This window comes from Biomphalaria glabrata, chromosome 10, assembly GCF_947242115.1.
Source record: "Biomphalaria glabrata chromosome 10, xgBioGlab47.1, whole genome shotgun sequence".
NCBI lineage: Eukaryota > Metazoa > Mollusca > Gastropoda > Planorbidae > Biomphalaria > Biomphalaria glabrata.
Window position 1 is genome coordinate 41,846,209 of NC_074720.1, and position 17,488 is coordinate 41,863,696.

Consider the following 17,488-nt stretch of genomic DNA (forward strand, 5'->3'; position numbering starts at 1 on the left):
TTCAGGATTCAAATCTGAGCTCCTTTACAGGCAGCATGTTTTTGCCAATCAGCCACACATCTCACTGCATTGTTTTTATTAATTAGCTTCAAAACATTATGATAGATGATTGCTTCTACTCAATTAAAGAAAGTTACAGACCATGGGTGATTATGCAAAAACATCCTGTTTGCAAATCTTGGACACTGACTACAGAAATAGTGAGGTGGATCCTAGCAATGGATTTGAGATGCTAGGTATCACATACAAAGACCGCATACAAACAAAGAAATTAGAGACAGGATTAGTACAGCGATTGAACTCCATGATGACCTGCTAATTACTGTCAAAAATACAAACTAAAACTGTATGGCCATATTACTAGGTCCACAACGCTCACAAAAAACATCCTTCAGGTAACGGTACCGGTAAAAAAAAAGAAGAGGGAGACAGAGAAAAGCGATGGGAAGACAACATAAAAGAATGGACGGACCTGTCATTGAAAGAGATGCTATCAAAGGCATAAGACAGAAAGGAATGAAGAAAGATGGTCAAGAGATCTTGTGTTGTGCCCCAATGGTCCAACTGACGAATTTTATAAGGAGATGAAGGAGTGAGGACTTACACAGACAAAGCCATGTCATGTTGAGGTAAAATGTGTTCGTTCAATGTCTTGACTAGACAGCCCCCCTGTACAGTCACCTGGAGCTTCTCTTTATCAATCTGAAATAGACAAACAATCATCTAGTCACATCTCTTCCATATTATTTAACTAAGGCTGCAAGGGACTCCACTTCCACAACAGCTAAAAATCAAGGTCCGTTCTGGCACATCAAGAAATTTTCTTTCATATTTTTCACCAATTTTCAAAACATCTTCTCAATAATTTTTTTTTTCAGATTTAGTAAGTACTGTGTTTACTATTTACAAATGTACTATGTGTATGAAGAACTTAGTGTTGTTTCAAGTTTTCAACCATGCCCTATAACATTTATTTAATGCCAAATGATAATCAAGAAAAAAAAGCTTCAAAACTAAATAATAGTCATTCCTCATAAGGGAAATTATACTTTCTTAATGTAATTCAGTTATTTTGTTGCCTTTTAGAGAGGGGGGGGAGTGGCAGAGTAGTAAAGTGCTTGGCTTCCGAATCAAGGGTGCCCGGTTCAAATCTCGGTGAAGACTGGGATTTATAATTTTGGGATCTTTGGGCGCCTCTTTGCAGTCCAGCCAGCTCTAATGGGTACCTGGCAAAAGTAAGGGACAAGTAAAGACAGTTGGTCATTGTGCTGGCCACATGACATCCTCGATGACCATGGGCCACAGAAACAGGCGACTTTTCATCATCTGCCCTATAGATCTTAAGAGGAACTTTAAGATACCCAGGTATGCTGCAATAGTGTAAGGGAGATTACTCTAGCGTTTAGAAATTGAATTTCCTTTTAGATAACTTGCTTTACACACATGAAAATCCTATTTCCTCCATAAATGTAAACCTAAACTGTATGAGGACATTAGAGGCAAGTATAAACTTTAAAATTGCCCTATTAATTTTAACCTTGAGAACTTTATCGTATCTCTTCAAGCTGATCATGTAGTCAGAGGTGCAGGCTATATCTGAGGGGGAGTGCCCAAAGCCCACAACTTTCACTTTCTTCCCTTTCTCTTGAGCATAAGCCAGGATCTGAAATAGAAAGAAGTTGCAAATGCTACAGCAAGTCCAAATAACATTCAGATAAAAACAGAGAAAGTAGTAACTGTGATTGCTTTGTCTATAAATTTGACTACCAATACATTCTTTTTTGTTAGAGTCATGTTTCATTTCCTTTTATTGAAGTCAATCATTAATTATTAAAAGAACTAAAATTCATTTCAAATAGATCATCAGTCAGTGCATGTGCAATAATTTTAATTATTTTTTGTCTATTTAATCAGTAGATTTATTTTGTAAAAGAAATGCCACATAGGGCAAGGAGAAGAGAAACTGAGTAGAAATCCACCTGAACTTGAGACCAGTATCATTGTAAAGACAGAAAAAAAACAAAAAAAGAGGCAAAATCTGGCAAGAACTACAGAGGCTTGCCAAGAATTGAGTGACATGGTGAAGATTTAATTCGGCCCAAATCTCCCATTACGTAGCAAAGTAAGTAAATTTTCAATAGTGTAAAGATCACAACAAGATGAAATAAAAACCAAGATAACATTCAGAAAGTAATCTTTAATTCCATCTTAATCTCAACTCATTGTCTATTCAATATCATGTGCACCATACATTATCTGTGCTTTATTTACATATCAGCACAACATGTATAACAGACTATTGTCAATAGAATAAAAAACTTGCCCAACCATTAAAAAAAGATGATACTTATATGCTACCTTAGAGACAAATTGAATCACATATCAACAATTATACTAATTTATTTTGTTCAATTCCTTTTTGTTTCTATGCAGTCTGTAAAATAAAACTACCTGCTAAAGATTGTCAAAAAAATAAAAATAAAACTCTATGGCCATATTACAAGGTCTTCGTGGCTCGCAAAGACCTTCCTTCAGGGAACAGTACCAGGAACAAGAAGAGTCAGACAGAGAAAGTGATGGGAAGACAAAATAAAAGAATGGATGGGCCTGCCATTGAAAGAGGTTCTAAACAAGGCAAAAGACAGAGAGGAGAAAGATGGTCAACAGATCTTATGTGGTGCCACAACGGTCCAACAGGCTAAGGGTTAGGTAAAGGTAAAAAAGTAAAACTGTTAATACTATTCCCGACAATCACTTCTAGCTTCTAAAAAAAAAAACTTACTTTAAAAAGAAAATTAGATTAATACTAGGATTCCTCAACACAACCTATAAGGTCATTCAGGTCAAGCTGATAAAGAATTTAGATTAAAATGTCACGGGAAACATGCATGCTATAAAAACACTTGGATACAATTTGTAAAACTATAAAGAAGATAATAAAAACATTGAAGAAATGAAAGTATGACAGAGAAATCAAGGAGGTTAAGAACAGGAGCTAGCAGACACAGCTGTGCAATCAGAAACACAAAGAGGACAGTCTAACATCAAAGATATAACAGTCAAGTTACAGAACAGGAGCTAGCAGACACAGCTGTGCAATCAGAAACACAAAGAGGACAGTCTCTAACATCAAAGATATAACAGTCAAGTTACAGAACAGGAGCTAGCAGACACAGCAGTGCAATCAGAAACACAAAGAGGACAGTCTCTAACATCAAAGATATAACAGTCAAGTTACAGAACAGGAGCTAGCAGACACAGCTGTGCAATCAGAAACACAAAGAGGACAGTCTCTAACATCAAAGATATAACAGTCAAGTTACAGAACAGGAGCTAGCAGACACAGCTGTGCAATCAGAAACACAAAGAGGACAGTCTCTAACATCAAAGATATAATAGTCAAGTTACAGAACAGGAGCTAGCAGACACAGCTGTGCAATCAGAAACACAAAGAGGACAGTCTCTAACATCAAAGATATAATAGTCAAGTTACAGAACAGGAGCTAGCAGACACAGCTGTGCAATCAGAAACACAAAGAGGACAGTCTCTAACATCAAAGATATAATAGTCAAGTTACAGAACAGGAGCTAGCAGACACAGCTGTGCAATCAGAAACACAAAGAGGACAGTCTCTAACATCAAAGATATAATAGCCAAGTTACAGAACAGGAGCTAGCAGACACAGCTGTGCAATCAGAAACACAAAGAGGACAGTCTCTAACATCAAAGATATAATAGTCAAGTTACAGAACAGGAGCTAGCAGACACAGCTGTGCAATCAGAAACACAAAGAGGACAGTCTCTAACATCAAAGATATAATAGTCAAGTTACAGAACAGGAGCTAGCAGACACAGCTGTGCAATCAGAAACACAAAGAGGACAGTCTCTAACATCAAAGATATAATAGTCTAGTTACAGAACAGGAGCTAGCAGACACAGCTGTGCAATCAGAAACACAAAGAGGACAGTCTCTAACATCAAAGATATAATAGTCAAGTTACAGAACAGGAGCTAGCAGACACAGCTGTGCAATCAGAAACACAAAGAGGACAGTCTCTAACATCAAAGATATAATAGTCAAGTTACAGAACAGGAGCTAGCAGACACAGCTGTGCAATCAGAAACACAAAGAGGACAGTCTCTAACATCAAAGATATAATAGTCAAGTTACAGAACAGGAGCTAGCAGACACAGCTGTGCAATCAGAAACACAAAGAGGACAGTCTCTAACATCAAAGATATAATAGTCAAGTTACAGAACAGGAGCTAGCAGACACAGCTGTGCAATCAGAAACACAAAGAGGACAGTCTCTAACATCAAAGATATAATAGTCAAGTTACAGAACAGGAGCTAGCAGACACAGCTGTGCAATCAGAAACACAAAGAGGACAGTCTCTAACATCAAAGATATAATAGTCAAGTTACAGAACATGAGCTAGCAGACACAGCTGTGCAATCAGAAACACAAAGAGGACAGTCTCTAACATCAAAGATATAATAGTCAAGTTACAGAACAGGAGCTAGCAGACACAGCTGTGCAATCAGAAACACAAAGAGGACAGTCTCTAACATCAAAGATATAATAGTCAAGTTACAGAACAGGAGCTAGCAGACACAGCTGTGCAATCAGAAACACAAAGAGGACAGTCTCTAACATCAAAGATATAATAGTCAAGTTACAGAACAGGAGAGAATTGACTTCTTAGTCACATCAAAGTCTGATTCAAGGAGAAGAAACCAACACAGTAACTAATCTGGCTGCGTCCATCTAATAGAGCCCTTTGTATACATGTGTACATGTGTGTGTCTGTGTGTGTTCGAGCAAAGCAAACATTTTTTTTTTACTCACTTTTCTAATTTCTTCCAAAGTCTCTGGTTCAAAATACAGCTCTGGTAAACAGGAGTAAGTTGTGGCCCAGTTGGTGAACTTTTTGCCAGATTTACCCAGTGACTGAAACATAACAACATTGTGATTTTATATTATGACTGAAACATAAGAACATTGTGATGTTATATTATGACTGAAACATAAGAACATTGTGATGTTATATTATGACTGAAACATAAGAACATTTTGATGTTATATTATGACTGAAACATAAGAACATTTTGATGTTATATTATGACTGAAACATAAGAACATTTTGATGTTATATTATGACTGAAACATATAAAACATTGTGAAATTATATTATGAAAAAGAAACATAAAAACATTGTGATATTATATTGTTGAGATGATTGGAATGTCTTGTGCTACATACTTGGGAAAGAAAAAATCCTCAGACAAATGTAGGGTGCCATACATGAGGAAACCAAATGGATGACTCACACCAACCAAAAAATATACCAGATAGTGACAGGATCAGATAAGGTTGGGCAGAGGATTGTTCACAACAAATACCAAAAGGCAGGTGCCCCAAAGGCAGACCACGAGTACGATGACCTAGAGGCAGATCTACAACAGCTAAAAGTCCGGGCATGGTAACATAAAGCCCAGAATAGACCAGTAAGGAGAGATGTGCTAAAGCAGGCCAGGGCCCTCGTTTAGCTATAGTTGCCACTGGGATGGATGGATGGATGATTGCAATTGTCTTAGTGTGTCAGACATTTCAAGCATTCTTGAATGTTGCCTTTCTCCGTACAAACTTCTCACTGATTGTAAACATTAGAATCTGTCCAGGGACACACAGAGATAACTGACACAATGTTGTAAAGACACAGAGATAACAAAGAATATGTTATCAAGACTCACAGGGGCCAGAATTAGTTTTGTTTTTGTCAATTTGTTACGGAAAAAATGTAGTAACTTCTTGTACAGACTAATTTTTTTTTCATGCCTTTTCAAATAATTTGTAGTGTTAAAAAAAACGCAAGACGCATTTTGGAGATTTGTGTGAGTCATAAAGGCAAAGTAACACATTAAGATAAGTAGCTAAAAAAAAAAGTATGTCAAAGATAAATATAGCTAGTAATCTGGAAAAAAGAGGGACGAAATTCAGTGCTTATAAAGGTCACGTGATAGGCTATAGCAGATGAATATGTTTGGATGGCAACTTTTGCTTAAGACAACTCCTGTTAGGAAAGCCCCTGAAATTCATTTTTAAAAAATGCACAAACACGAGACACAGTACATGTCTCAACACTTGCCTGCGACGTCGCAATCTGTGTCCTGTTTAGACCAACAGCTCGTTGCCACGTCGTTCAGACCAGTGACATGGCATCGAGCTATTGGTCTAAACTGCCCACAGGTTGTGAGGTTGCAGGTCAGTGTTCATGCCTTCTATGACAATTGGTCTCGGTTTCATTATTCCTTTTTCCCTCATTCATTCTCAGGCTTCAAGCGCTGCATGGTCAAAAAGATTCGATCTTTAGACGGCTGCATGGTCAAAAAGATTCGATCTTTAGACGGCTGCATGGTCAAAAAGATTCGATCTTTAGACGGCTGCATGGTCGAAAAGATTCGATCTTTAGACGACTACATGGTCGAAAAAAGGTCTATCTTCAGATGGCTGCATAGACGAAATGATTCTATCTTCAGACGGCTGCATAGACGAAATGATTCTATCTTCAGACGAAAAGATTCTATCTTTAGACGAAAAGATTCTATCTTTAGACGGCTGCATAGACGAAAAGATTCTATCTTTAGACGAAATGATTCTATCTTCAGACGAAAAGATTCTATCTTTAGACGAAAAGATTCTATCTTCAGACGGCTGCATAGACGAAAAGATTCTATCTTTAGACGAAAAGATTCTATCTTCAGACGAAAAGATTCTATCTTTAGACGAAAAGATTCTATCTTCAGACGAAAAGATTCTATCTTCAGACGAAAAGATTCTATCTTCAGACGAAAAGATTCTATCTTCAGACGAAAAGATTCTATCTTCAGACGGCTGCATAGACGAAAAGATTCTATCTTTAGACGAAAAGATTCTATCTTCAGACGGCTGCATGGCCGAAAAGATTATATCATCTCGATGGTCAGGGGGTTAAATCCAGCCCGCCGTCCTCCCTTATTGTAGTTTGATGGTCTAATCTAGGACCTCAGAATCTTCATTTCTCAAGGAACTGACGAATTAACTGTCTTCCAATGTATTGAGCAGTCATTAATTGCTGTTTTACATATTTCGGATGTTCCTTCAGAGTTGAAGATAATTACTTCCTAGTCCAAACCTCCCGCAGGACGACGGAGGATGGGCACGGGCAGGGTTTGAACCCTGGACCATCGATAAATCCAAACCACAGTCCAGCGCGCAAACCGCACGACCAGGCAGCCACTCATTAATATGACCACGTGGTTAAGCTGGTAACCTTTCGGCCATGTTATGCCGCGAAGTGTTCACAAAGTCGTGACTCGACTCATTGAAGACATGGACATCCCAAACCTCCTGCAGGGTTGGGATTTGAAGCCACTTGACGAGAAAAAAAAAACACTATATCAACAAACAGTTTGAAAAACCGCCCTTTTTTTTATACATGTTTTGTATGTTTCAGAATTGAAGATTATTACATCCTAGCCCAGGGGAAAGGACAACGGGGTTTGATGGCCGGAATGGTTCGAATCCGGAACCGTCAGGAAGACAGTCCAGAGCGCGTACCACACGACCAAGTAGCCGTTGAAACCGAGTTAAAAAAATTGAAACTAGACTACGAGACATAAGAAAACATTGACGCAATGTATGCCCATCTTCTGTTAGACAGTTTATTCAACAGACTTTGGTTCAAATCTAAAGCAAGGGTTTTAAGCTCTCTTGCATATAGAGGACCCAGAAGTTTAAACTCTTGACAAATCCACACATTTGTTTCTAAACCAAACTACTTTTTTTTTCCTTACGTAGTTTTTTGTTTTTTAAAGTAACCCCTTTTCCCACAGTGAATGTTCCAGAACTAGATCGTTTTTGCTAAGTGGACTACACACAAAGTCTCAATAATGACACGTCAGTGCAAACACTTCTGCGATGATTTGGGGACAAGGACATAGTCTAGATTGAGAGATGTACCTCCTGTGAAATCCTAACAAAAAAAGGTCAAACATGATAGATGATCGACATATAGATAGATAAGATAGACAGACAGACAGATAGATAGATAGATAGATAGATAGATAGATAGATAGATAGATAGATAGATAGATAGATAGATAGATAGATAGATAGATAGATAGATAGATAGATAGATAGATAGATAGATAGATAGATAGATAGATAGAGATAGATAGATAGACAGACAGATAGATAGACAGATAGATAGACAGATAGATAGATAGATAGATAGATAGATAGATAGATAGATAGATAGATAGATAGATAGATAGATAGATAGATAGATAGATAGATAGATAGATAGATAGATAGATAGATAGATAGATATGCGAGTCTGCGTTCATGCGTGAGAAACAGTTACAAAACCTACTAAATGGATGTAGATGTTGGAACCACTGCAAAGCGTTCAAAACAAATACACCTCAGATAAAGATTGACAATTTCGTGATTTTGATTCGTGTCATCTAGCACGTCTGTCATTCAAAGAATGAAGGCGAGATTTTAATGGGAACTTGAACATTGCAGAGAAATTCATAGAAAGTAGGTCACATAGTGTTGGACACTTACTTTTCAATCATTTTTGAATAATAACGTTCGTCATGCTATGTGGAAAACAAAAGATCATTTAATCGCTTCCAATCATTAAACGGCGTGTTTTAAATTAGAGGCGACTAATGAATCTTTAAAAGTTTATGAAAACTAAAAGTAAAGTTCCCCTTTCAGACCTTGCGATCTAGAGGTCATCTGTTTCTGTGACTCACGCTTGATGAGGATGTCATGTGGCCACCACAACGACCAACCGCCTGTACTACTCCCCAACTAATGTCAGGTACCTATTAGAGCTGGATGGACTCAGAGGTGCCCTGAAGATCCCTAAATTAAAAATCCCAGTCTTCACCACGATTCGAACCAGGGACCCGTCGAGTCGGAAACCAAGCGCTCTTCCACTCAGCCACCGCGCCCCCGTTATGAAAACTAGCCAAGTTTTATTCATGGCAATGGCAATGTCTTTGACTACAGACAGGCCTACTCATAAAGCAAAGTCAAATTTTATAGAAATAATTTGTGGGAAACGGGTAACCGACACTCCGGTAACAGCTGAATGAGTTGGACTTCACTTAAAATGACAAGACTAGGAATGCAAGCACTGGCATACATAAAATATGTCTCAGTGTCACGAGAGACGATCTTTTTTCCTTTGCTATTAGAGTTATAACATGCACTTATGAACAGGCCATGGCTGTACCATATAATATGAATAGATCCTTTGGAATGCAACACTAACTGTGAATACAATGTCTGCAGGTACTAGAATCTACCTCCAGTGGCGTAAGCTAGGGATTTGGGGGCCCAGGTTTTTGCCTCTTTAGTTGCCCCTGCGTTTGGTCATTCATAATCATGACAAGAGTAGTGTACTAAATAAATATAAAAATTCTGTGGAACACATGCTACATGGTCATTAACTTATATAACTATGGCAGTGGCTTATTATTTAATTTTTTTTTAAATTATGACACTCCTTTTGGGGTCTCCCTCAAGAAGGAGCCCTGTGTGATTTATAAATTTGGAAACCCTCCCCCCTTTCCTCTAGCTCCGCCACTGTCTACATCGAGCCGATAGTGACCTTGTCATTGAAAACCATGACCCATGTAATTGACAGGCACGCACCCGTCTCGTCACCGTTTCGGGATTTCCCGATGTTGTCATGACTAGGTCAAGTTAAACCTTGATTTGAGGAGATAAGACAATGACCTGCCCTCTTAACTAGACTTTCCATAAGGGTCACGGATTGTGCAGTTAAGGATGCAACACTAATGCACTTTATCTTTAAAACCAGACTTCATATATACAAGGAAGTGAATATTATATTAATTTCGATTTTAATTATATCGCGGGAAGGGAGCGGGGGATCCATAAGAACCACATTATTATGTTTAAACTCTACAAGACATTTAGCTGCTAAAATAAGGCTTATTATAATCAGTGCTGGATCTACCTATAGGCCAAAGTTGCAGCGCAATACACGTATATTTTGCGAGGAACTCTTATAGCACATGATATGCATAATGATATTGATATATAATATAATAATGGACACGACACTGTTACATTTATATTTTTAAATAAGCCATTAAGCCATATATATATCCCTTCTTTAAGCCTTATTGAAATCTATGTTAAAGTATTGCAATTCATTTTAGAGGGTTAGAGCTTATACAACTGGCGTTCAAGCTTTAAGTCCTTCCTGACCCATTGTGTTTATTAAATCATTTTACTTTCTAAAGGTTCCTTTCAGCTGTGGTTATAATTAACAGTATTTTTAGCAAAGTTTGAACCACAATGCGCATTTTTTGGTTACTTTAATTTAATCTATTTGTACAATACCTCAGGTCTATACAAGTCACACTTTTGGAATGGGCATAAGTTATTAAGAGCAAAAAAAAATCCCTCTACAGGATATGAGCTACAAAGGAGGTAGTATCTTTTTTTTTTTTTAGTAACTTTTTTTTTTTAAAGTATTTTTACAAAGCTTAACTTCAACTAACTATGTCTGTCTGTCTGATAAAATAGTGTGTATTTTTTTTATTTCTCCCACACCCATTCTCTGATCAAAGTGAAAACCTGTACAATTATTAAAAAAAAAAAAAAAAAAAGTAACCAATTAGTCCATTAATTACTGATAATTCATTATTTTGTTTAACAGCAACAAGGCAAACTAATACTTCATTTTTCACAGATATGACTAAAATTTGTTGGGTTTAGTCCCTTAAACAATTGTTAGCGTTATTTCTCCCTCACATATTCTCCTATCAACTTCATACTTTCAACAATTATTTTCTGGTACCTAACAACAAATAAACAAAACTACTCAATTAGTCTATTTAGTATTGGTAATTAGTTATTTAGTTTGATATTGAATATGGGAAATAACTTGTACATTTTTTATAGATATAGTTTTAAGGGCAAAGGTTAGGGTTAAGGTTAGAAAAAGAAACAGGTATGCTTGATATCTTCTTTCTGTATAGCCATTGGCCTACATACTGTATTTTTACACAAATAACATCAGAGTTACACCTCTAAGATTAAAGTATTATTAATGTATCACAACTTAGACCTATGAGATAAGATTTTTTTTTTTTTTAAGATTTTTTTTTATATTTTGCTATGGCGACAATTAATATTATTAAGAAAACCTTTTTCAAAACAGGGTAAGAAAAAAATTTAAATCAAAAACAAATTTTTGCGTTTTGACTTGGCTTGCAAAACCCTTACCAGAACAGTACCTGGCAAAGAAGAAGAGGCAGACAGAGAAAGCGGTGGAAAGCGACATAAAAGAATGGATGGCTGAGAAAAATTGATGACAGTCAACAGATCTTGTGTGGTGCCCCAATGGTCCAACAGACTATGTTTAGGTGAAGGTAAGTTTTACAAAGTTTATATCAACTCAATCTGTCTGATAAAGTTGAAACTTTGCACAATTATTTGTTGTACCTAACAAAACTTACATCAATTAAAACAATCTATTGGTTTATTGATTATTAGTAATTAATTATTTTGTTTCATATCAAAACAAAGGGAGTAAGTGCTACTTAATGAGAGATGTGGATGCATATATGGATTTATTCCCCCTTATTATGTTCTGTCTCATTTTTTTCTCCCACTTCCCATTCTTGGATCAAGTTTAAATTTTTCATAATTATATTCATAATAAATAACAATTTATGAATCAATAAAAAAAAACTATTAAATACTATTAACTATACTATTAACTATTAAATAAACAATTAGCAGTAATTAATTAATTTTGTCTCATATAGCAGAAAGGGAGCTAAACCCTGTCATTTTGAAATTAATGGTAGTAATTAGTGGTTCTTTCCCTAAATAAGCTTTGCCTTTAAAAGAGTATTCTTTTTACTTTCGCTTGTTTGAAATCTTCAGTTAAGTTTCAGCATTCATTACAAGTGAAAATCTAATACAAATTTTGCATTTATGAGGAGTCATTCAGTTATTGCAATATTGTGGCTGCATTACATATAAAATTATCATTTATTTAATATAAATTTAATAGATAATAGATAAATTGTATAAAAGAACCTACCCGTATATCATTGGACATTTTAAAGTTGCAGCAATAATCCTCTTCCTTCAGAAATATTGAAATAAATTCTGAAATAAAGAAGCATTTTTTTTTAAAACTAATTATACCAGACTACTTGGGTTGCATTTTATGTGATATAAAAAAAAATAGATCGTTTTTAAATTTAGTTTTAAATTATCTAAAACTACACGATAAGAAGCAAAATGAAAGGATTCAAACTTAAAACTTGTAAAATAGGTTGAAAAAAAAAAAACAAAGGGAAGAATTTTTTTTAAAAATTTTATTGAAATGGGTTGCTTCTGTGGTTTCTTTAGGGATTTCATTGTTTTACATGTTTTGGGTGTTCTTTCAGAGTTGAAGATGGTTTACTTCCAGTCCAAACCTCCCGCAGGACGACGGGGGATGGGAACGGGCAGGGTTTGAACCCGGGACCATCTATAAATCCAAACAACATACCAGCATGCAAACCGCATGACCAGGCAGCCAAATATTTGTATTATTAGATTTCATTTGGTCTCTCAATGTTATAAGCACTTTTACTTTCCTAATAATTGGCTGAAATGTCATGAATATCAATGTTAAGTTGAAGTTAAATGTATTTATGCATTTTTTTATAAGCTTAACACTATTCTTCTATATAAAGCTAAAAGTCCAATCCTCATCGTTTCACCCCCATGGAAAGGCCTGCTAGGGGCGACAAGGCTATCTGGGATAAAAACTTTTCCTCTAACGGGCTTTCAAAGCATGTTATATCAAACAAGCAAGCATTGTACATGGGAAGGATGAAAGGAATTATGGCTCCATTAAATCATCCCATCCGCCTCACCCATTCCTCACATGGGTCAGACACTGTGGAGCGCATCAATCTGATTTTAGTGTCGATTAAATGATTAACATTACATTATTTTTAAGAGAATATAAGTTTTATAGATCTAATAGTACTGGGACTATTCTATTCCTACTCCTAGTGACTAATGCCATTATTCATCCTCACAGATGGGTGAGCCTGGAAGGAGTTGTCTAAACAAGTCAGGAAAATCAAGGATAATAGCCTACATAAAATAAAACACTAAACCATAACTTACAAATAGAAAAACAAAACCTAATAAGATACCCAGAAAGACACAAAGATAGAGGCACATTTCTTATTCCGTATGCTAGAACAAATTCTTACAAGTACTCCTTCTTCTCTAGTGCCATTAGAGAAAGGAATGGGTTGCCTGAATCAGCCAGAAAAACCAACGACTTAGCACAGTTCAAGTCATTGATTAACATGCAAGACTAGTTTGACAGATGAAATGCATAGAAAGTAATTATCTTCTTTTAAGAAGTAGTAGCGTCTGTAATATATAAGATAAGATAGCCTTTAATTCTTCTGTGTCTATATTTATTAAACTAAGATGATGCAACCAATCCGAATATGCAAATATTGCTTTTTTTTTTTTACAAGAATCACGTCTAATCTTATCTTATATAATATAGACGTTACTTCAGAAAATAAGATGATTACATCCTACACGGCATACATATAGTCATGTATATTAAATAGTTAAAATAGCCTATTAACCAATCATCCAATGAGACCAATGACTTAAATTCTGCCAAGTCACTGGTTTTCAGGCTAGCTCAGATCTAGATCTAGATTCTATAACGGTGAACGTATAGAATAGATGTACTAGATAGTAGTAGTAGTACTATAGTCTATAACTATAAATCTTAAGTAGGCTAGGCTATAGTCATACAAGTCATAGTCTATATTGTCTAGATTCTAGATAGTAGATCTATCCATATTCTATCACTTCAGTATCAGAAATCTATCTAAGTATAAATAAATTTATAAATAGGCTTCTTGAAATAGTATAAATTACAGATACAGTCTACTCTTTAGTAGAATAATTGCAGATAATTCAATGAATATTAATAATAAAGTAGATCTAAATACGGTTCATACTTTCACACAGAAACACTTCTGGAGTAGATCTAGACTCGTCTTCAGTTGATCGGAATAGTTTTAGGCCAGCATGCTTTATCGTTATGAAACTGCTATTCTTGGCCTAGATTAGCTTACTTATGTAAGTCACGTGACAGTGTTACCTCTGACCTTAACCCTGATGTCAATATTTGTAAATGCCCCCAAGTTGTGACCAATGACAAAGCATTTCTTTCCACCATTCACTTCTGCTACCGGTTGGGTAGCTATTAATAGCAAAGTCATGCCTGCACTGTGTACAGCTGTAAACTGGAAATAAGTCACTAAGAACATAAGTCTGTACAATATCACATTGATCCTTATTCCATAGATAGATAAATAAGTCTAGATGTGGATAGATCTTATTGATTATTGCTTTGCTGGGTGTCAGGATATTCTAGGTCTAGTAATATTTTATCATCCAGACAATGAGACATCTAGATTTACACAACAATGTCAATAATGTTCCACAGTAGGGCCTACTACTCATCTACTGGTTTGTTGTTTTAACGTAGCCGTAGCTACGTTATGTAGCAGTGACTCTTAGTCTTAATTAACATATTTTGCCGACAATTTCATCGTCTGTCTTCCTTAATTTATCCTACCTAGTGATATTGAGCGTATTGTAGTTAAGCTGCACATTAGTTTTGCATTTTTTGAAAAGAAAAGTGGTGTTGTTGTTTTTTTAAATAAAAGGCATCCACACTAATCCACAATGAATGAAAACATATTTTTAAGGGGGGGGGGGAGGTAAGCGCTCAATGAACTTATTGTTTTAGTTTAGGGTGTTAAATATCTAGCCCTTCTTGGTTTTGGATTTTTTATTTTTTTTTTGAGTGTCTTTTTTTAAGCTTTAAAGCATGCATAAATAGTAATGTGCAGGCTATTTTAAGCGGATTTATAAAAGAAAATATCCGCTATTAGTTTTGTGTGGTCAGTCTGTCTGTCCCTACGTCCAGCTTAGATCGCAAAAAATTTCTAAAGCTCCAATAATCTTTAACATTGATTAAAAGTAATTGATCAACCACTGTGCATGTGTATTGGTTCTTATCAGCCCTAGAAGGCAATTTTACTACCAAGAAAGTGGTACTCTGATTCTGGACTCTGCCTTGCAGTTACAGACATCAGGTGTGAATCTACACTTTGGTTTCTTATAGTTATAATGTTTTTTGTTTGGTGTAATGCACAAATTGTAAGACAAATTTCCTTACGGATAATAAAGATTATTATTATTATTTGTGCTTCCAATGTTTCTAGAGACAGCCATTGTAAGATTATAACAGATCTACAGCTAAGAACAGACCTACAGATTATAGCTCTGGATAATAGTACAACTGAATATTTATACTTTATGTTTAATACTGTTTAAGAAAGTGGTCTGTTTTATTTTACATATTGCCTCTGGCAGACATCCTAACATATGATTCAGCATAACCCTATTTTTTTTTCTTGAGCTCATTATTTTCTGCGTTTCTTTTAGGATTCTGCATACGTTTCTTTCCAGTTTAGTTTCAATTTGATGCTTTGCAAAGTCTTCCATGTAAAAAACAATTCAAATCAAACAATATAAAAAGACCTTTATTGCAGTTTTCTTTTTAACACAGCCTGCACTTGCCTTGATATAAATCTCAGTGTATCAGATGTCTTGTTACACTTTCAATGGGAAAGAAGCAGTAGATGGATGTATTTAATAAAGCATCAGAGAAGCTGCTGTCAACAGATTACAAACAACAGTAGATGACTTTGGCAGAAGGTTGTGAAAACGATTAGACATCCAGCCCGCTCCATTGACAAGATATAGGGATAGAAAGTTACAACTGCATAAGGTTTCTTGCTAAAAAGCTCTAAAAGTTGGAGACAGCAAATCTTGTTGTAGTCTGCCAGTTTTGTTTAAGTATGCCAAACTTTGCTGCCGCTGAACTGTGTTGTAAAATGTTAACATGTTTCAGATGTCCCTTCAGATTTGAAGATATTTACAGCCTAGCCCAAACATCCTGCTGGACAACGGGGGATGGCAGCAGGCATGGTTCGAATCTGGGACCATAATGAGACCACCAAACAGCAGTCCAGAGCACATACTACATAACCAGGCAGCCATTCTTGCTGTGAGAATGATCAAACATGCTAACTGTATAATATTAAAATAAAATAACAATACCCAACTTGTACATGAAATAATGTATTTTATAATTTGTAGAATATCATTAAAAACTAATGGCTTATAATGCAAACCTTAAAAGCTGGGTCAGAGCATCAGTAAAAAAAAAAAAAAAGCCTTATATTGCTATGAACCCATTTACCTGCAATACGCACACATGATAATCATTACATATGAAACCATTCCCTTCTAATCTGTAAACAATGTTATCATTCTATGCATATTTATTTTTTTCTAAATTGCTTATATATAGCAAATCTTTCATGCTTATAGTATGCTCAGCGTGCTATGGTCCAATCTCTTTAGTGGACCAGTGTGAGGGGGGGGGGGGGGGTAATTTGTGAGAAGGTTTCCATGCTGCCTTTAGGTGCTCAGCTAACACAACTCTGCTCGAGTCATCAAGACTCGAACTTGAGCCCCCCCCCCCCCCCCCCCCTTCTAAGGTGGCCAAGCCGTAGCCAAGCAGTTTTGGCCTTTCAGCCTCACATACCATTTAGAAAACTGTTTCACACAACAGCTCTAAATACAATTTTGTGTCCTGGCTGTAGAACACCACAGAAAATAGTGCCATTGGTGCACTTCTTTTCAGCAATATGAATATTTATTAGTACATCCTTCAAGGGCCACAAGGGTTAGGGTTGAGGACCACAAAATGAGAAAACAATGTTTTATATAAAATTCAATGATGTACTTAAAAAAAAATTATAATAATTTTCTTTGCAATATTTTTTAGGATACTAGTTATTACAAGAAAAACAATATGATTACAATTTATGATTAGGTAACTATCTCAATATGGTCATTTATTATAACTCATCACAGTGTTGATATATATAAATCTAAATATATATATAATCTACTAGGCCACAATACTGCTGAGGTTAATGAAGACAATCCTATCAACACCAAAAATAAACATAAATACGGGCCTCAATAACAAAAAATTACTTTTCCAAGATTTTAGTTCTGAGGCTGCTCTTCTAATGTAAAGAATCCTTTTTAAACAAGCAGCCTAAATCTTGTATAGGGCAAAAAAAATCTAATGACAGAGGAACTGAATACAATAAGTTTTTCAATCAGATTTATAAGTAAATGTGCCAATCCAGACCTAGTGCTCCGTGCCCAGTTAATGTGTATGTTTTGAATCATGACAGAATCAGAAAAGAGGTTCACAGATCAAAGGGAGGGAAATGTTATATATATTTTTATATTTGA

General features: G+C 35.7%; 1 protein-coding gene and 1 long non-coding RNA gene across 3 annotated transcripts in view; one reads left to right on the plus strand and one right to left on the minus strand.

The window, feature by feature from the left end:
• LOC106064532 (L-gulonolactone oxidase-like) overlaps positions 1 to 14,234 on the minus strand; it is a 31,520-nt gene extending 17,286 nt beyond the window's left edge. The window contains exons 1-5 of the mRNA XM_056044048.1: positions 14,098 to 14,234; positions 12,147 to 12,214; positions 4,853 to 4,954; positions 1,538 to 1,663; positions 605 to 702 (exon numbers count right to left, since the gene is read on the minus strand). Of these exons, the coding sequence (XP_055900023.1) occupies positions 605 to 702; positions 1,538 to 1,663; positions 4,853 to 4,954; positions 12,147 to 12,164 (344 nt within the window). The 5' untranslated portion in view covers positions 12,165 to 12,214; positions 14,098 to 14,234. The remainder of the gene's footprint in view (positions 1 to 604; positions 703 to 1,537; positions 1,664 to 4,852; positions 4,955 to 12,146; positions 12,215 to 14,097) is intronic.
• LOC129928680 (uncharacterized) lies at positions 9,766 to 16,583 on the plus strand. Of its 2 annotated transcripts, XR_008780147.1 has the most exons (5): positions 9,766 to 9,903; positions 10,438 to 10,522; positions 11,256 to 11,466; positions 13,143 to 13,455; positions 16,065 to 16,583. It is a non-coding gene; the product is annotated as an uncharacterized LOC129928680 (long non-coding RNA). The 2 variants fall into 2 exon arrangements; XR_008780146.1 differs by lacking the exon at positions 16,065 to 16,583 and having other exon boundaries at positions 13,143 to 14,114.
• The last annotated feature ends 905 nt before the right edge of the window (positions 16,584 to 17,488 follow it).